The 21,153-nt window shown below is 42.1% G+C and overlaps 1 protein-coding gene across 1 annotated transcript in view; it reads right to left on the bottom strand.

The window, feature by feature from the left end:
• Positions 1-21,153, bottom strand: part of Astn1 (astrotactin 1) — a 308,349-nt gene that overhangs the window by 156,243 nt on the left and 130,953 nt on the right. The window contains exons 3-7 of the mRNA XM_048357089.1: positions 14,964-15,357; positions 13,423-13,569; positions 12,193-12,300; positions 7,773-7,922; positions 6,640-6,807 (exon numbers count right to left, since the gene is read on the bottom strand). Of these exons, the coding sequence (XP_048213046.1) occupies positions 6,640-6,807; positions 7,773-7,922; positions 12,193-12,300; positions 13,423-13,569; positions 14,964-15,357 (967 nt within the window). The remainder of the gene's footprint in view (positions 1-6,639; positions 6,808-7,772; positions 7,923-12,192; positions 12,301-13,422; positions 13,570-14,963; positions 15,358-21,153) is intronic.

Below are 21,153 nucleotides of genomic sequence, written 5' to 3'. Positions count from 1 at the left end.
AAAACTCAGAAGTAATCTTAGGAGGATGTCAAACATACCACTCTGACTCTTAGAATGGTTTCAGTTAGACACCTTGCCTAGAATTAAGTATTGACAAAAAAAGAGGAGGAGTCCTCTTTCACAATTGATATCTAGTTACCACAAAACATGTAAAAATAAATGCAGTCACAACTCAGAGTTCAAGCAGAGCCCCATTTTCCTAATGATGGCAGTATCTACTGTTTGTATAGAACATTTACCTTCTGCAATTGCCTTCATGGTCATTATCTCCTTATGAGGCTTCCATCACTTACTACCATGTGGGGACACACTGCTGACAGCAAACAAAGCTTTTCTCCATATAATGGCATATGTAGCCCAAAGTCAGAGACACAGACATTTCCAAAGCATCAGGTTAGAGTATGGGGATATCCAGAATTTGCCTACCAACAATCTTCATTTCCACAAACCACCAAACCTTGTTCTGAATTCCTCCTGAAAACCAGTTTGGCCATCTCTACCAAAAGGAGTTCAGCTCTAAGGAGGAAAGTTGCTATGACAACCAACTGCTAAATCTTGATTTTAAGAGGGGTTTTGTGCGAGCACAGGCTCCGACTGCTAGCTGTGAATTTTAAAGACCCCCACAAGGGTGTTGGATGCCCTCCTAAGCTAGAAGTGTTACAGTCTCCGCATCTGCTGTGACAGATGGTGGGGAACGCATGAGATGCAGACTCTGTGGTGGTGTTCATAGGAATCCAAAGGAGGGACGTGTCATGGCCACAGAGATGTGCCTAGTCAGGAGAGAATGTGTCTTGCAGAAGGTACTTAGTCAACCAGGCAGCCAGAGAGGAGAAGCTTGCTGAGAGAGGCTGGTGCAGGGTCTGGAGACCAGCACATCTGCTTTTGTGCTTGGTATACAGAAGGCAAACACCTTGAGCCATCTCCTGTGGTCATTTCCCATTCTACAGATAAGGAACTGAAGCACAAGTCCCACCCAAAGATTACAAAAAGACATTCTGGCTGGAGCTCCTCAGACATGGTAGGCTCACCATCAATTCAGCACGAAGACCAAGGTCAAAAGCCAGAGTTATCTATCTGCTTCAGGTTAGTCCCTGGCTTTTGTTAAATAGAATTGGATATGCTTTGCCTAAGAAGGGAAACCTTGCAAGGTATTTGGGCTTGAGTAGTACTAATTGCCTAATACTCATTTGCTATGGAGGCATCAGAAAAGAGAACCAGGGACAAATAGCTCCACACACCTAGAAGGGGAAGTTGAGGGAAACATATCTAAAGTACATCCTGAAAGTGAATTTGGAAAGAGTGGGCAATGCAGGTTCAAGGACAAAATGGGAAATGAACTTATCCTGCCAAATTGGGCTTCCCCAAACCCAGGGAAAGTTAGAGAGAGGACTGGTGGCTCAATAGAAGCAAGCAGTGGAGGGCTGCCTTGTCTGACCCCATGCCCCTTAGCGGGACTACCCATTTCAACATGGTGCGGTCTAGCCTGGAGAAAGACCTAGGAAAGAAGGGATTTCAGTGAACATCTTGGCTACAAACTAAACTTAGCTTCAAATCCTGTGCTTGCAGATTCATAAAAGCTACATATCTTGAAAAGGGCAATGAGGGTGTATGGCCAGAATTGACAGGGATATGAAACTAAGCAGTTGTGCAAAGAAGTCTCTCCAGTGGCCCAAATACCAGAACAAAGGTTGGGAATAGAGCAGAGAATAAAAAGTCACTGAAACGAGGTAGCCTGTGTTTCTATCATGCCATGGACAAAATAGAGTCACAACAAAAATCTTTAGGCAATGCAGAACAAGTCTTTCTGTGGCAGGATCCACTGGAGCACTGAGCCATACAGCCTTAGGTACTTCGCACTTAGCCCAACCTGACCAAAGACATAACTGAAGATGCCAAGCGTGGTAGATCCAAGAAGACATGTCAGTGTATGGGGGGCAAAGAGATTCATCAGAGCGCTGGGACTGTCTGTAGCTACTCAAAAAAGGAAGAATTTTAAGTCGTAGAGCCTAATTCTTTCCACAAGGATTAGGTAAGTTTGCAAAATGACCAGAGGTATTCGAGTACCCTGAGCTTAGAATCCAGCTGGACTATTAACTTGACTATTAACTGTTATCTTAGACTACGTAGTCAACATTTCTGTAAATTAGTGATAAACCTGTCTTCTGCTTCATAGCTTTATTATAGAGCATCAATTGCATAAGTAAAGCAGAGTAACTGACATCTGATGAACTCTGCATCAACACTACCTATCTTTTTGTTGTTGCTGGTTCTGGGGCTTGAACTCAGGACTTGGGCACTGGCCCTGAGCCTTTTTTACTCAAGGCTAGCACTTTATCATTTAAGCCACAGCTCCACTTCTGTTTTTTTTTTTTTTTTTTTTTTTTTTGGTGGTGGTGGTTTTGTTTTTTCGCCAGTCCTGGGCCTTGGACTCAGGGCCTGAGCACTGTCCCTGGCTTCTCTTTGCTCAAGTTTAGCACTCTGCCACTTGAGTTACAGCGCCACTTCTGGCTATTTTCTATATATGTGGTGCTGCGTAATCGAACCCAGGGCTTCATGTATAAAAGTCAAGCACTCTTGCCACTAGGCCATGTTCCCAACCCCCACTTCTGGTTTTTTGAGTGGCTAGTTGGAGATAAGAGTCTCACAGGGACTTTTTGCCCATACTAGCTTTGAACTATGATCTTCAGATCCCAGCTTCCTGACTAGCTAGGATTACTGGTATGAGCCACAAGGGCCCAGTCCATCTTTCTTTCTTTCTTTTTTTAATGTGAGGTCTTCTTGTTGTTATTGTTTTCTCCTAGATCCTCTGCTATGGCAGGATGGCAGGGTGGCAGGAAGATGGACTATAACCCATTTTCTGAAGTTGTCAGCAGGCAGAACCTACCCCAGATCCATCTGGAGTTGCCAAATAACAACGTGCTAGGATTACAACATGTTGGCTGACACTGGCTAGCATAGGGTCAGCAGTGCTCAGCAGTGATTGGAAATGACAGGCAAATGTTGGGGTATATGTCTATCTTTTATCAGGTCTAAACACATGCAACCAGAAGGTTAGTGGACCTGGAATGATTAAAAGAACTTATACTGGTGGCTACTATATTCGAGGCCCCAGGCTATGCGGGACCAGTATTTTCCATTGCCCCCAGGTAGCATGCTGCTAGAATATAAATGAAAAGGATTCTGGTATGGAAAATAGATCAGGAAGTTTCCTTCAGCTCCAGGTCTTCCAGAGTCTTCACACATGTTGCAATGTTTGTAGACTGGGCTGGAAGGATCCGGAGAGAAAGAACAATAGAGATTCCTCTTCCTCTCCTTGTCTTCCACATCAAGGGACTCCTGTGATTACAGTGAGACCATCCAGATAACCCAGGACAATCTTGCTGTTGTAAAGCCAATATGCGAAGTGTGTGTGTGCCAGTAAATGGTGCTTGAACTTAGGGCTTTGGCACTGGCCCATAGCTTTTTCACTAAAGACTGTTGCTCTACCACTTGAGCCACAGTTCTACTTCCAGATTTTTATGGCTAATTGGAAATAGGATCCTTAAAACCTTCCCTGCATGGCCTGGCACTGAAATATGATCCTCATATCTCAGCCCCCTGAGTAGCTAGGATTACAGGTATGAGCTACCAGCACCCAAATAATGTTCACATTTTTTCTTTCCTTTGTCATGAAACATACCACAGACACAGAATCTGGGATGTGGGCATCTATTTTTTTCTGTCTCCCAGCATTGGTATTGGACAGTACTGTGCAGGTGATGAGTAAACATCTGCTTAGCTGTGGGACACTTTTAGGAAAGATACCTGAGAGAATTCTAAGTACTAGAGGCTGCTCTTTTGCAATGACTGAGCATCTGTGTTTGTGTCCTTGTGTGTTTACGTACATGTGTGTGTGCATGTGTGAAAATGTATACAAGTATACTTGTACAGCCCTGTACACCCATATGGGCAGACCCCTCAGCATGGCAGGGAAAGCACATGTCCCAACACTCTGACATTTCTAAGTAAGCTAGCTGGAAGATTGCAAAAATAACGTCAGTTTGACTTGAAGCCAATTCCCACACTTGGCTCTTTGGAGAAAGGCTCTAGGATGGAGTGTGGGAGGTGATAAAGTTTCTTACTGATGAGCGTGTGGGATGACCACATCATCCTCTGTGCAGAGAGGCAGAGCGGCGGTGGCGGGGTGGGGGGGTGGTGGGGGGGGGAGGCTCCCAATTCCAGCATTCATGAAAATAACAGTCTTTGCAGCATCATTTCTCAGCTGCTACCCGAATGAAGATGTTGCACCTTAGTACTGTTGTGGGGTTTGGGTTCTTATTTTTAGTATCCCTCCATGGCCTTCCATTTGGAAATTCATTAGTTGCCACGGATACTGGGAAGCTATTTGCAGGGGAGAAGTTTCCCAAAGTCATTTTTAGGGAGGATTAGAAAGGAGACATCTGGAAGGGACTGAAGGGTTGGTAGGAAGCAACTTCCTGGCACACAGAACAGGAATGCTCAGTAACAGTTGTTGCCTACATAGGTTTTTGAGTGACAGATATGTTGGATCTGACATGTCAAGGGAAATTAAGCAACCCTATATAATCTCACTTCTGCTCTGATTTCATGATAGATTACACACAGATGCTTGCTTTTGGTCAAAGTCTTGGGACTTTGGGGGAAATCCAGTGACTTCTCCAGGAATTTTGCTGATGCAAAGGAAGGAGGTAGCCCATCCCTGAAGACCCTCCTAGCCCAGAACCTCATGCTTATCGCTACACTATTAATTGTGGGTACTTCCAGTTCTTCAGGATCCAAGTGGAAGCACCCAAGGTCCTTAGAGATCATGTTTCTCTCAGAAGTGAGTTTAACATCTAAGATTGCCCCAAATCCTTCTAATCCAAACCAGCTGGAGAGCAACAGTACCAGAGGCTGGCTCAGTTGCATGGGGAGGCCCACCTGTGAGATTAGCTCTTTTTAATTTCTTCTGCATGCACTAGCTTTTGGGCATGGTGCACAGTCCATCTGTTTGGTTTGGTGTTTGCCTGACAGCGTGGGAGGAGCAGCAAGTAAGCACAGTCTTAGACATCAGATGTTTCAAATGCTGCACTTTCTCCTCCATACGGGGGCCTAGAATCTCTGTGATGGGCCCACATTGAAGTAACTTTTATACCTAAGAACAAGGACATTTTAGATGTCACAGTTACCTGCTAGTCTCCCCAAGATATTTAGTAGTGAATCACAATAGTTATGTCTTAGACATTTTTAGACTCAATCTCAAATATGATCCTCTATCTGAGTTTCTGAAGTGTATGTGTATGTTTCAAAGGCTGTACAGGATGGACAGACAGCTTGAAGAGTTGCTTCCTAATTCTAGCAACATTTTGCTTGGAGGTCTTAGATAGCAACCTCCCTCTTTCCTTTGCTCTAAGGCAGCATGCTATTCTTCTGAGAATCTATAATACTTCAGCTCCTCAAAATAGGCCTTTGTAAACATTGACTTTAGATGAACTCCTTTTCCAATAAGAAAATCTAAAAAATGGAACAAAGATCTGTGCTCTTGCTGGGTATGGTGGTGCATAAATATAATCCAGCAACTCAGGAGGTAGAGTTAGTAGGCTCAGTGTCCTAGGTGTCCTGAGCAAAAGTGGAAGATGCTATGTAAAAACTTAAAAGCAAAAGGTCTGGGTGGAAGGGGTTGAGGGCTCAAGTGGTAGAGTATTTGCCTAATAAGTAGAAGGCCCTGAAAAACTTAAAAAGAAAAAAATCTATGCTCTTTTACAAGGTGGGGCTCTGGGAGCATTGGGCCCTTTCTAATTCATGCATGCCTGAATGTGGGCCCTTGCTGAGAGCTAGCCTAGCACTTTTTGATAGCATAGCACACTTAAAGCTATCTATACTCTTCTCCCAGTAATCCCTCCCTGGTAATTAGTTGAAGAAAATAACTGTGTGTCCCGCATTTATGTGCAAAGATGTTAATTTTAATAATATTTATAAAAATGAAAAATTTAGAGCATTCTAAATGCCAAGTAATGGAGGGCTATTTAAATGAGCTATGATATAGACATACAATGAAACACCAAATGGCTATTAAATTATATTACAAAGGATTGTTTAATGATTCTAGAAAAGTGAAAATGATGGATTGGTAAGTGAAACAAAATAGGAAAACTACCAGATTTAGAGTGCTTCTCAGAAAGCCTCTAAATACCATGCAGAGAAAAGACATTGGACGGGAAGACATAAAAATTTTAAAAATGATCTATCCAAGAGATAGAATTATAGATAGCTATCATTTGCTTTTATATACTTTTCTAAATGTTTCAAATTTTCTATGATAAATTTGCATTAATTTTATCATTGGAATATGCCTCACCCCAGTAGTTAGAGATGCAGTGATAGAATGAAATGAGCATGGGAGGTCATTCTTAACTTTCTCATCTTTCTGGAGTAGGGCCACAATTCGGTTTTCCTTGCCCAGGCTTCTTCCAGATTTTCATGCTCAGTAGCCCAACCAACATGCTGGCAGCTCACATAGTCTAGGCTCAAGGTGGCAATGAGTACAGTGAAGTGGGAGAGAGATGGTCTGGATTACAAGAGAGTGATTGTAAGAGGCATGATCTCTCTGACAGTTACCCGCTTCCCGGTGCTCCTGCCTACCAGTTTCGGGGTCACATTGGTGTTCGCAGGGGTCTAGAAGCCGCCGGGCACAGAGGTCCATGGCCCAGGGCCCACTAGAATTCTGCTGAGAGAAGAGAACTACTTGGGCAGGGTTCAGCCAGTCACTAGCATCCAACTGGCTCCCTTCCAGCAAGATGAAGCGGCTCCCTGTAGGGTGACAGAGAGGAAGCATGTTATACCTGTGTGTGTGCATAGAGTACACATGTACAAGTCACCGAAGACAGAGTAAATCCCAGTCCAAAATCATTACTCCCACCAGTCCTAGCCTGTCATTAGCAGCAGCAACCAGTGCAAAGGATCAGCAGATGGGTGGCTGTCACATAGACTGCTGTGAGCAGGGACATTCAGCCTTTCTGCTATACCATCCCCCTCTATCTTGCCTTGTCCCATCTTGCCAGAGTGTTCCTAAGGGATACATGGACAGAGCAGCTCTGTGATGGCTATGGCAAGGCTCCATCAGACTCAGCCACAAGAGATGGCATTCATCCAAGAAACAGGGACCTGCTGCCTGTCTTCACGTGCCATGAAATAGCAGGCCCTCCAGCACTGCAAACCGTCCCCACCTGTTTCCAGCCTTCCAGCAACCGAGAGAGCAGACATTAACAAGTCAATTAGGTGCTGTAGGCTTAAATGGTACAGGGACTCTCAGAACCTATATTACTCCTTCATTTTATTGGGGTCCCCCTGGATAGAAGCAAATGATTTTTTCTGAGTTCTAGGCTTGTAGCAGGTTGCTGTGATTAGGAATTTCTCACCTGGGCAAAACAAACCAAAGCATGGCTAATCCTTAAACACCTCCACTGCTTGGTCTTTCTTTCCTCAAAGGCTGAGGAACATCAATGTCTACCTACCTGCAGCCATTGTGCTCTGTGAGTTATTTTAGAAATAGAGAAAGAGAGATGATCTGATTCGTTTCTTTCTAAAGCTGGCTTTCTAGTTTATCTCTAGGAAACCCAATTTTGTCCTAAATCTAATTTATTTGGGTTTATTCACACCTCCTCATACACACATAGTAACAGGAAACAGTGACCCTGGGCTTCTCAATCATTTTCCCAACCTGAAAACCTTCCTCTTTGGAGGAGGAGGTCATATTCTTGGAAGGAAGTGCTCACCATCAGCGATCAGGTGCTCAGGGACATGCAGGGTGATTTTGACGACAAGCGGGCAGCTGACATGAGAGGAGCACACAAGGCCAATCACACAGCTGGTGATGCTGATCAGAGTCAAGGTAGTCTTATTCACTGGACTTCGGGGAGAACCCACTGAAAGTGAGAGAAAAGCAAGACATGGTGGTAAAGGCTTTGGCAATGAAATGACAACTTGAGGTTATGCTGACCAACCTAACACACCGCAGGAAGAAAGTGCACCAGACTGCACAACCTCATTGAGTTGCATCCTCACCAACAGCATCTGAGTATGAGTCACAATAGGAGGGAATTTGACTAACCACCTATCAGGTTCATCATTGTGTGTCACATGCAAACTTCCTGCACTGTGCTTGGGTTTGATTCGCAAGAGATGTCACAAAGCTGGCATCTCTCCCTTACTTGCCTCAAGATGCCCAAAAGCTCTTTGCTGAGAGGGAGGTAAGAATGCTTAAAACCCCACATTGCGTTCCCACCATTATCCATAGAGAGCACCTCAGTGAGGAGCAGCCACCCCAAAGCATCAAGTCCCCAAGAGGAGTTTACTGGACAGAAAGAGCTGGTGTTTGCTCTCTGCATGAGCATTCTACCAAGTTCTACTGAGAAGAAGGAATGTCAGCTCCAGATGACTGCATGATGTCACCCAAAAATGCTCCCCACAGTCCTGGAGGGAAAAGATTCCAGCTGGGATAAAAGATGCTCCCAGGTAGATGAGAACAAAAGTAGGGAAAGAGGGGTTTTTGTCTTGGAATGTTTGCTATGGAGGCTGGTTTTTGTTGTGATTTGGAGAGTTTTTAGTAGAAAGGATAGAATGATGATAAACAGGAAGATCTTTTAAATACATATAGGAGTGTAAGAAATAGAGGCAACGAATTTTGTTCATCTTTGGGATCTTCTCTTGTTCTGGGTTAACAGTTATTTCTCGCAGTAATGTTAGTCTCCATTATGCAGGCATTACACTAAGTCATGTTCACGTATCATTTTCCTTTTACTATTTTCTTCCTTGAAAGACACTTGTGAATAGGCATAGTAATTAAGCTATTTTTTTTTCAGTTGTGGGAATGAAATCTCAAAAAGATAAAGCTCATTGTGACAGTTAACCCAGATTATATGTCAGGTGCCTATACTCAGTTTTACACAGCTCACATCATTCAATGGTGACCAGAACACTAGAAAGCAGTTCCCAGAGATGATCTGAGAAGCTTTGGGGCTTGTCTAAGCATGGAGCCCATCTAAGCACTGGTCTGGTGGTGGGACTCCAGCTCACAGGACCAATGAACTATTCAATCTTTGGACTCAAGGGAGCATTTGAAACTGCTTTGCTCAGAATCACAGGGGTGAGGTTTTGGCCCATGGTCACACGCACTCTTTATGGATGAGGTTTCCCCGAGGGCATATGTTAGTTAGCAGTAACAGGGACACTTGAGAACAATAGGTAGCTTCTAGTTGGGCTGCCCTTGCCAGTTGGAGATATTCTATTCATGTTAATTTACTTTTGAATTGAGACCATTTCCCCACACTTACATCTCCAGCCCATCCAGGTCTCTGTAGAAGATTTACCTCCAGAATTTCCCATAGGCACTAAAATGTAACACATTCCTAACTAGCCTTGCCACCTTCTCCTGAGCCCTCCTAACCTTCCTATTTCCATTCTGCCATCTGCTTGGTTCCTCAACTCATATAACTCTATCACATCTCAGTCTCCCCTCTTATTCACGAGCCTCCACTCTCTTACCACAAATGCTGTTTTATCTTCTTTACATTTTGTATGCAACATTTCTCTCACTTCCATTCTCTCTGTCTCTGCCCTGCCCTCTGTTCTCACACCAGTCATACAGGAGTAGCCATGTACCAGTGTATCTCATCCTTACCAACTCTCACCAAGTACTTCTTGGATTCTTCTGGTATTCCAGCTTTATTTTCAATGCAGCCCACAAACTTGCATTGGAACTTCATTCTAATAAATATTTGCTGCTTTCTGACTAGGCCTTCACCATTTATGTCTCAGTGACTCTGTACATATTATTTCCTCCTCCACAGAAGGCCATTTTGTCACCTTGTCATCTCAGTATACACCTACTCTTCAAGTCTCAGCTCAGACACCATCTCCCTATAAACACTTCTCTTGAAACCTTTAAGATCGGATTCTCACTTGTCCCTTGTTCTTCTAGCCCTCTGTGCACCCTGCTGTTATAGCTCTTAACACTCTATGCCCTAGCTGTTTACAAGCACTTGCCATTGCTCTCCTGTGATTGCAAGAACTTGCTACTGATATTCTTGACTCTCCTCTAAACTGTACCTCAACTCATAATCTGGCTCTGCTTAGCTTCAGTCTTTCAAAACAGTGGTGTCCTGTTAGTTCTCAGAAACAATACTAATTGGATAACATAGCATATTGATAATTCTTTGGCACTAGACTGTTCTATGGTTCCATCCCTAAAATGTGCTTATGTTTATAAACTGGTTAGAGCTACTGCCTTGAATTAATTCTACTTCCTAACATCCACAGCCCTTTGTTTCTTCAAGGCTTCTTATGTGTTCTTTTCCCGGACTACTTCTCTTTCAAGAAATTCTATACACTTTATAGAACCCAGTTCTGATTATTTTCTTCTTTGTTGCATCCTCTTGCAGCCAGGTAGAAATTAAGTGTTCTTTCTTTTGAGTGCTTATTTTGCTTTACTTATATTAGCAAATGAAGCATTATCATTGTGCCACATTTTCATCCTTCTCCCACCCATCATAAAGCCTGACCCATAGCAGGGAGGTTATTAAATGTTTTGGCTGGACTGATTGATATATCCAATCCAATTAAACAAATACTTACATGCATCTATTATACGCAAAACCGTTTAGTAGGCACTTTGAAAAAATAATTAGGCATGCTCCTCCCCTAAGCTGCTTATAGTTTACTTAATAGCAGTCCACAGTTGATGTACTAGGAGAGCTTGAGATTTAAAATAAACAGTATTGTACTGCAAAGAAACTCACTCTACATTTATCAGGGGTTTTCTTATGTGAGATTTTGTTAAATCAGGACACACCCTGCCTACAATGGATGGGCCTCTGTTGAGTATTGGTTCTATCTAAATATGTATTGAAATTCAAGAAAAAGGGACATCTTCATTTATATTCTCACTTCAGGGAAACTGAGGCCTCAGAAGTTAGGCTGCCCAGAGTTCTACTGATCTCTCCTGGAAAATGATGAGGAGAACTTCAAGGCTGAAGGCAGCAAAGCCCATAGGAGTTGGATTTAAATCTAAAATGCCTCCTTCCAATTTCAGGAAGAAGGTCCTCTGTGTGATGACAATGTATGTGGAGGTAAGATATAGCTGAAATGTATCTGTAGGGAATATCAGCTAAGTATTGGCTGGGGAAAATCCTACTGAGTGTAGCACTAGGTGATATCAATCAAATCCCCTCATTGTAGCTCAAGGGGACTCTGTCTATGGCTTTTTAAGATGTTGTTCTATAGAAACCTGAGGCTGTACTGTGGAAAGATATAGCAGCAATAATAGGAAATTCATACTGCTTTGGCAGAGGCCAAAACAAACTGGCATGTTTTCATAAAATGTAATCCTGACAATAGCCCCACGCAGAAGTTATTATTACCTCATTTAAAATGGACAGGAACTGAGGTTCAGAGAGGTCTTTGTCCTTATCCAATATTACCCAGTAAGTAAATATTGAAGCTCCTTAGTATTACGTACAGAACTGCTTCAGAGATGACAGTCAGTGTCAGATAAGCTACAGGAGTCACACTGGAAAGTCACACATCAGCGCAGTGTAGCACAGACTGTGGAAGCATAAAAGGGCAGCTCTTCCTGGGCAGATGAGAACAAATTTGCTTCCTTCACTCTGCTAGGAGAAAGTAGGAGCCTAAAGGCTTAAGTACTGAGTTTCTATTGGGTTGGGACATAAAGGTCAAAGAAAATTATGTATGTTTTCAAGTCACAGATTGTCCATTCCACAATCACTCTGCCCCCATTCCCTGCCTCGCTCAATGCCAAAGCCAATGTGACCAAGTAAGCATGGGGTATAAGTGTTATATATCTGACGTACGCGACACACTTTCCCAACTTTATCTCCTTTGTTTAAATAACAAGATATGATTCCTGTGGCTTCCAGAAGGAATTGAGAATCTTCTGACCAAGAAATAGCCTTTCAAACAACTTGGAAACTTGTTTGAGAGTGCCATTATCTGGGAGAGATGATTCTCTGAAATTTTCCACTCTAGAATCTTCTTTCTTCCTTAGGAGAAAACACCAGTTGTGGTCCAGATATTCTTCCTGCAGAGATTGACTCAGGCCCACCAAGATCTGTGCGCCCCCACCTTCTCTCTCATCCCTGGCCCACACCTGCTCTACCGCTGGCATCTCCATTTTCCTACCTCGACTGCGCCTCCGGCTCCGGGAGGGGTCTGTGTAAAACGTGAGCTGAGGGTCATTTTCTGCCTCTGTGCCAGAATCCCCTTCAGGGTTCAAAAATGCAGAACCAGCTGGAATGAAAAGAAGCACAGTAAAGACAATGCTTCCAATTTTGTCTTCATGACATCAAATCATTGGATGAATTCAACATAAGAAGCTATAGAAGTGAAAGTGGGCTGATGTGCAATCTAACAGTGCTAGCAGGATGTCTATGGCTTTTGGACACCCAGATTTGATAGAGAAGTAGAGCTTTATGGCAGTGGTCACTAAAACTCTGCTCAGTCTGTGTTTCCACATCTAGAAACATCTCTGGCACTCATCTGCCAGAGTGGACATCCAGGGGTGGAAGGTAGAAAGGAAGAAAGGTAGCCATCCCCTCTGAGTTGGTAGGAAGTTGGAAATAAGTGCTAGAAATAGAGGATGTATGCTCTTGCATTCTCACTGGGCCCAAATCATTCATATATGTATGTATGTGTATGCATATAGTATATGTGTACCTACACATGTACACACTATACACATACATGTACATGCATGTATACATTTATATGTGTGTACATATTATATACATGTATATAAAGTTAGAAAAGAGTGAATAAAGGAAATATATAAAAAGATATACAGGGAAATCTCCAATGTCCCCTAAGTCAGACATACTGCCCATCTTTTTTTCTGACACAGAAACAGGTAAAGGATTAATTCCCCCTTAAAATATCTTGATATGCTGTTTTTGTTGACATTTCTCTTTTATCAACTCATCTTTGGGCAACTGTCCATATTAGCAAATATAGATCCAGCCTATCATTTTAAATGACTGTGGAGTAAGTCAATAGAGAGTAGACAGATGTCCCAGGGAGTTAAGTAATTCCCAGTTGATGGACATGTAAGCCATCCCCAATTTTTGCCTCATTTAAACAGCATTGTGATGAACTGCTGTTTACACACATCTTTTCATACTTGTCCAATTACTTCCTAAGCATACATTCTTGTTGTCAGAAGTACTTGATCAAAAGGTCTGCAAATTTAAGGTTTTTTGTTTTTTGATATGTAACATTTAACTGGCCTCCAGAAAAAAGACTGTGCCTGGGATCTCCCTGTAGCTGCATGTAATAACATAGGCAGAGGGGATTAATGGCCCTGTTTCTTCCTGTAGTCAGCAATCCATCAGAAGCTCTAACATCAGACACCGATACCTCTTGCTTTGTTGTTGATCCGCTTTCTCTGGCTACTGGAGGTGTGGGACAGCAGGGTGGCCTGCTGGTGGTTGGAGTCCACGGGGCTGGTGGCAATGATGTTATCTTTATACTTGTTCATCAGCGAGAGTTTGGCATTGTCACTTCCTGCACAAGGAACATGGGAGATGAAAACTTTAAAAGGCCAAAGAAAATGAGAGTGAGAAAAATCTGCATGGCTCAAGTAGATGAGGAGTCACAGAATGGAAACAAGGAAAGTGGAAAGTGAGAGAATGGCAGACACTTTGATCTCTAGGGGCTAAAAAGTTATGGGAAATGAAGTGCAGAAGAGGATTACAACTGAAAATCCAATTCAATTATTTGATATTGATAAAATCACCAATTGCCACCCTTTGGCTAGACACAACTGCAGTTTCTATTCTATTTGGGCCAGCAGAGAGTCTTAAAAGAATCTGCAGTTGTGTGCATTCAGGCAGAATATGACCTCTCTTTGTCATCACAGTCTACACCATTCCCTATTGTCTGACCACTACTACCCCTTGCATATATTTGTGCAATCTTTCTGTTCCCTTAAAGGCCTTTGATTATGTAACCTGTGATTACTACATATTTGTTTGGTAGCCCTAGCCTCTGTGCTCGGGGAAATTTGAGAGTTGTTAAAGACACATTCTCTCTCCCATTTTCAAGGATTTCATAATCCTTAAATCGTCTTAAGAAGTAGTTTCAGATTTTTGTCTAGATATGTCTAGGATCTGTTCTAGACAACATATAGAATTTCCATTTCCCTCTATGTGATTTTACTGTTTCAAGCCTTCTCCAAAAGTCTGTGTGTTTTAACTGGCATACAGTATCTAATCCATCTTCCTCAAAAATAATTGGGCAGTACTTTGAAAAATCCCTGTCAAGGTTTACTTTTTGGGATATGCTTCTTTATAGCAGTTTGAAAGAGAGCTGGATGAGTCTATAAAAATGTGGTCCATCTCTTTCTGCTGATCTTGTCCTGCTGAATTAGGTTCAAGTCTGTTCTAACCAGTGCCTCCATAGATAAATGAAGTGTCCGATGTCTTCTTTAATTAATTTATTTTTTTTAAAGACACATTCCTTGTAGAGATCACAGAAGCATGGACAAAAGACAATTAAAAATACCCCAAAGCCAAGTTTTGGGAGTTACAGAAAAATAGAACAAAAACAGAGTGAATATCCTCCCACTTCATTGGAAAATTAAACTGCCTAGGCAAATACATGATACACAGAAAAGTCTACGCATGTTGATTTTTCTTGCAATCTCCTTACTTCCCAGAGGATGGCTCATTATAGACTGAAAAGGCTGTAACTCACTTCTCTGTTGGATATAAAGGCTCCTCTACTTCTGATGATGGTCCAAGTGGAAAGGGATGCAATATACACTAGATCTCAGAAAACAGGCTACATGGAAAGGGACACTGATACCTTCTACTGTGTAATATATCCACGTGTTCTGGCACAATCCCCTGCAATCTGAGACAAGGACGAAATAGTCCTGACCCTTTCTCTCTTCCCACCTGGAGTGAGGTCCATCCCTGCCTTCTCATTGCAGCCTTGCAGCGAGTCAAGGGTGCGGGTGACCTGGCTGGCGAAGTCCTCCCCTCCATTCATGCACTCCCTCTGAAGGTGGTGGCGCAGGTCCGTGATGTCGTACTCATAGCCATCCAGGATGGGTGTCTCCCGAATGCTCAAGGTGCCACTGGAGTTGTGGCCCTGCACTCGAGCATTGCGCAGACTCTCTCGACCATGGCCCCCAATCAACACTGAAGGGATGTAGTGAATCTCGTTGGCTGCCTCGGCGCTGGCACTCTTCTGGGGCTGGGGGACCCGGCGGCGTTTGCACCAGCGCCGGCGAGTGTACAGGATCATCACCAGACATAAGATGGAGAGCAGGAGAGCGATCATGCCACCCTAAGAAGAGAGAACAGCATATGGATGCAGGAAGACACAAAAGCAGGAAGAGAGGCAGTGGGCTCTTCTCACATAGCTATTGTCCCTCTGTTACACTATTCATCCTCCAGTCATTGGTTCATGCATTCAGGTGTGCTGACCATCTACAGCATTATTTAGCAGCAAAGAAAGAATTTGTTGTGACTGGTGGTTCATATGAGGAGAAAATGGAATGGCCAATGCATAATTTCAAGGGACCCACTTGCTTCTAGCTTTGCAAAAAAAATTCGTTATTATCATCATTATCTTTAATTCATTGTAGTGTTTCAATATATTATTCATTTATGAGTACCAATGTGTCTTCTTTGTGTCAATACTAAGGTTTGAACTCAGGGCCTAGGTGATGTGCTTTACCTTTTACAGTCAAGGCTAGCATTCTCACACTTGAGCCACAGATCCACTTTTGGCTTTTTGCTGGTTAATTGAAAATAAGAGTCTCACAGATTTTCCTGCCCAGGCTAGCTTTGAATTGCTATCCTCAGGTCCCCACCTTCTAAGTAACTAGGATGACAGGTACTCATCTAATACAATGTATCAGGTTTATTGTCACATTTTCCATGACCCCTCCCCCCCAGCCCATCCTGTATCCCAACCTCATCCATCCCCTCAAGTTTCCTGGTTCCATTTTCACAATTGGATACTGTTTATTAGCATTTGAAAAATGAGACATGTCTTTAGGAGTGTGGGCAGGGTGTTTGTGAAAGAGAGGGAGAGAGAGGGAAGAGTATAAAGCTTGTTTGGGCCTATTATGTGGGCAGCCAGTGTGTGGTGACATTGGGTTTCTCTTCCTCTCTCACATCTATCAGTCCTAGATAGAATCCAAGGGGACCCACAAATCAATGAGTCCTACAAATTTTAAAACTCACATTCCTCATCTGTACATTGAAGAAGACACCACTTAACCACCCAAGATAGTTGTTAAGAATTAGTCCAGGCAACTATGTCAAGTGCCTAATGCAATACATCACACCCTATCAGTGTTGTTCTCAGTATACTCTTAACTGTCTCCACCTGTGGAATCATCCCAGCAGGAAAACTATCAACAAATCCAAAGGGAAATGTACATCTGTCAGGAATTTGTGACCATGTGTCGGGAGAACTGGTTCCATTTGAACATGACTTTTGGGGCCACAGCTTTCCCCTAATCACACTGCCTTATGGATGTTCCTTGTCCTTGTACCATAAGATGGAAACCACTGAAACCCTGTTCAGGAGTCAGGCTGGCCTAATTTATTTATTTTTGGGTCTTCTGGAGCTCAGTAGCCTTGGACTAGAGGCAAGTCTTTAAAGTCAGGATACTACTTGATGCCTGTTGGAAGTTGAGATTCAGTGCTCAGAGAGACAGAACATGTGGCCTTTAATGCCCTCTGAGGCCAGGTTTGGAGGAGTTCTAAGCCCTTTCCTGCACAAAGCAAGGTAGACATAAATCTTCCTGTGCACAGTTTGTAGTCACTGCTCTATTTTGGTCAATATCCTTCAAACCTCTTTCATTAGGCTGGGGTGTGTCAGACCATTCTGCTCTTGACCTTGCGCTTCAATCACTGCCACTCTATTGTATAGGCTGGAGATGAAGAGCCCCTATCAATTCCCAGGAGCCCCACCTCCATGAGAATGGAGTCAAGAGTATTTTCACAAACACATTGAAGGGGTCTTTTTCCAGTCTCATAATAATTATGTTGTGGATTTATAAATTTCTTCTCCTAGTAAATCTTCCCATTTATCCTGCCTTTCCCAGCATTGTTGTCAGCAAAGGAAACACACACACACACACACACACACACACACACACACACACACACACACACACAGAAAGAGAGAGAGAGAGAGAGAAAAAAAACTCCTTTCAAACAAGCTACACAAAGGAACAGAAACATGAAGCATTAGGTTCAGCTGCCAGGTGCCCATCCACATTTTATGGCACATTAGAGACACATACAACCTAGTTTCATTCATCTAGAGAACCCTTTTCCCTGGTGAAATCCCACAGAACAAGTAAATATGTTCAGGTTACACTGAGTCGAAGTACAAAGCCATGTAGTCTAGCTCCTTAGTAAAATCCACCTCCACTATGGGTCCATCCTGCTGACTGACCCAATCACTGGGATACCACAGAACCTTGCCTAGAAGACAACTCTGCATCCAACCAAGTCTTCCATAACCAATCTCTGCAGAAATTCGTAGACAGTAAACATTTGTGTTCACCCCAGTAGGTTTCAGCAGAACCCTCATCTCAGCGTCAGATCCTCTATCCTTTCTCTCACCCCAAATTGAAACTGCACCAATAGGTAATTAAGCCACACAGAAGGAATAACTTCCCCGACTGAGAGAAGTTGTCAGACATTGAATTAGGCCAGTGAAAGCCAGAGGTAATTTTATTCCCTAAAGAGCTGTAAGAGCAGCAGAAACATCCATCTCTAAGGAATGGTTTAAACGCCATCTTCCCAGCTCATGTAAGAGTTTTTAGGAGCCCCTTCTATTCTTCACTCTTCCTATCCAACCCTCCTTTCAGATGTTCACAAGAGTTATGATAAGATCTAGGTCATATCTTTGCCACATCTGTCTTTTCCTATCAAAAGAGAAAAGAAAGTAGCCAAAGTATGCAGATAGACATCAGTGGATCAGAGGGGCACTATTATAAAGCATGAGTGTGTGTTGGTCCTGGGACTTGAACTTAGGGCCTGAGTACTGTCCCTGATTTTTTTTTTTTTTTTTTGGCCAGTCCTGGGCCTTGGACTCAGGGCCTGAGCACTGTCCCTGGCTTCTTCCCACTCAAGGCTAGCACTCTGCCACTTGAGCCACAGCGCCGCTTCTGGCCGTTTTCTGTATATGTGGTGCTGGGGAATCGAACCTAGGGCCTCGTGTATCCGAGGCAGGCACTCTTGCCACTAGGCTATATCCCCAGCCCCCTGATTTTTTGTTTAATAAGGCTGTAACTCTACCACTTGAGCCATAGTTCCACTTCATTTGTGTGTGTGTGTGTGTGTGTGTGTGTGTGTGTGGTTATTTGGAGATACTCTCATGGACTTTCCTGCCCAGGCTGGTTTCAAACTGTAATCCTCAAATCTCAGCCTCCTGAGTAGCTAAAATTATAAGTGTGACCCAATAGTGCCTGGCAACAAAGGACCTTTTACCAATAACCCACTGAGAACCTAAATCCAAGATTCATTAGCAGCTAATTTTTTTTAAAAGTCTACCACTTCACATTTTCTGTGTTAAAATAAGACTACTTATACTACACATTGCTAAATGCCTAAAAGATACTACTAGACCCCCGATTTAGCTGATTTAATCAAATAAATTTGTGTTCTCTCACCTTAAAGGTCCACTGAAAATAGATTTAGCCTCATCCTTTTCAGAAGAAAACAAGAGAAAGTATACCACCAGACAGTGTTGAGCTGATGCCAGTGCCACATCCCCCTTCACAGCTGTTCTCAGGGTGCCATTTTGTTAGGTTTATCTAAAATTCCCTTTGATGTGCAAAGCCCATATTCTAAAAAAAAATACATTCCTTGTGTTATTTTTGAAAATAATTTATAAGCAGCTATCATACAAGTTTTTGTTTGGCTAAGCCAGTGCATTTAGCTTCTCTAATCTTGCTTTAGTGAAATGTTTACTCCACTGAGAGACAATGACTCCTGAAGACCTTGACTTTCTGCAAATCAGTTACCAATAATAAGCCTGGCCAGTGAGTGAAACTTGGCACAGGTATAGGAAAGCGGATTCCCAGGTACCCAAGTGTGCTATGGTTTCCTGCCTCTATAACCTAAAATAGTGACAGGTGTCACAACATTTTCAATGACTTACTAATTAATTGTAGATTATTATGTAAATAATACACATGATATAATGTTATGCAATATAAATATGCAATAATACTCAATAATATTTAATTATAATAAAAATTAATGAGACATTGCATACAAATTCTACTGAAGAGCTTACCTGCCATGTCCCATGAGCAGATAACAAATAGAGGTATAAAAGCCCTTCACTATACCAGGACAAGGTATAGATGTAGTTACTTAACTGTCCTACAATGAGGACTTGGAAATCCAGGGTCACATTTGATTATTATTACATTCTTATGCTAGGTCACTGTATTTGACATATTCATTTGCTTCTATTTCTATAGAGAATTTTAAGCAGTTTCAAGGAAATATATAGATGTTCTAGGATATTTCTTTCAAAAATGAAATGAAATATATAGGTGGCAGATGAAAGTAATCAAAACTTTAGGTCAAGGGTTATAAGGTAGGAATTTCCTGTAAACCAAATAAAAAAGTGAAAGGCCAGATGGGGAGGGTTGAGAAAGATGGGTATGATGAGAAAAGGGATGAGATTGGTCAAGATGCTTTGTACTTATAACTTGACATCTTGAATTGAAACCACTTTATCTTATATAAAAAAAGATGTAGACTTTTTTCATCCAAGGGAAACTAGACTTGGTCCTTTTGTCTCTGCATGAACACACTAAGCATTATGAATACACAAAGCTTTACAAAGAACATGCATGGATTGCTTGCATGTGCATGTCTATTTCTTTGATGCCGGATTATCCTACCTCTCTATTCTTTAGCACTCTATTCTTTATTTCTGTAAGCTTCAAGTTTTATATCATAGAAAAAATGCCAGGCATTGATGGATTATACCTGAAGTCTTAGCTACTCAGGAGGCTGAGATCTTAGGATCATAGCTCAGAGTCAGACAGGGTAGGAAAACACATGAGACTCTTATCTCCAATTACCTACCAAAAAATCCAGAAGTGGAGTTATGATTCAAGTAGCAGAGTGATAATCTTGGACAAAAAATCTCAGGGACAGTGCTCATGCCTTGAGCTCAAGCCCCAGAATCAACACACATACACACACACAACACACACATACACACACAACACACATACAATACACATACTCACACATTCACACATCCAGATAAAACATTTTGTTGCATCTAGAATACCAGTAACATGTTGGTACAAATTTTGAACATAAAAAATAACAACAACAAAGAAACCCACTGACTGAAAGATACAGAATTGTTTTGTGTTTTTTTTTATTTATTTTTGCATGCTTTTCCAGATTATTCTATTGATTTTCCTCCAAACTGTTAACATTTTGTAAGTAGAAACTCACTTGGGGTATATGAACACTCCACATCTATTAAGAAGTTTTTTTTTTCCAAAAAAGTGGCATTTCAAAATATATTTTCTATAAAAGAATCAATAAATCATTTCTACTGGCTTTAAGAGAGATGAAACAAATGAAGTCAGCTCTTATTTTATTATGAAATTGACATTTTCAGCACTTACCTCAGAGAGTCACCTGAAGTTTTCCAGATAATTTGTAGATTTTGGAATGTCTACAAATAATGTTTTATATTCCATTGGTGGCGATTGAGCAGAGAAAGAAAATTCTACAGGGATCTTCCTTTCATAATTATCCTAGCTCTCTGTCCCAACCAACAAGTTTGTTTAATCACTGTTGGTCCTGTACCGTCTCCCTCCCTTAGCCAACTCGTGCTTGCCTTCACCTTCTCCAAATTCAGTTTAGCCATTCATCTTCAACTACATATTCTTTGGTCTCACTGTTCTGCCCATAGACCTTATCATGAAGCACTAACCACATGTATTTTACCTTTGATTTGCTTGTTAACTTCATCTACTATACTACATACTTCAAGAGAATAGAGACATGTCTTACACATCCCTTTATATCTCCAGGATTGATCATAGTGCCTGGAATAAAGCAGTCCCTAATT

Source organism: Perognathus longimembris, chromosome 11, assembly GCF_023159225.1.
Source record: "Perognathus longimembris pacificus isolate PPM17 chromosome 11, ASM2315922v1, whole genome shotgun sequence".
NCBI classification, from domain to species: domain Eukaryota; kingdom Metazoa; phylum Chordata; class Mammalia; order Rodentia; family Heteromyidae; genus Perognathus; species Perognathus longimembris.
This window is presented reverse-complemented; position numbering and strand designations above follow the sequence as displayed.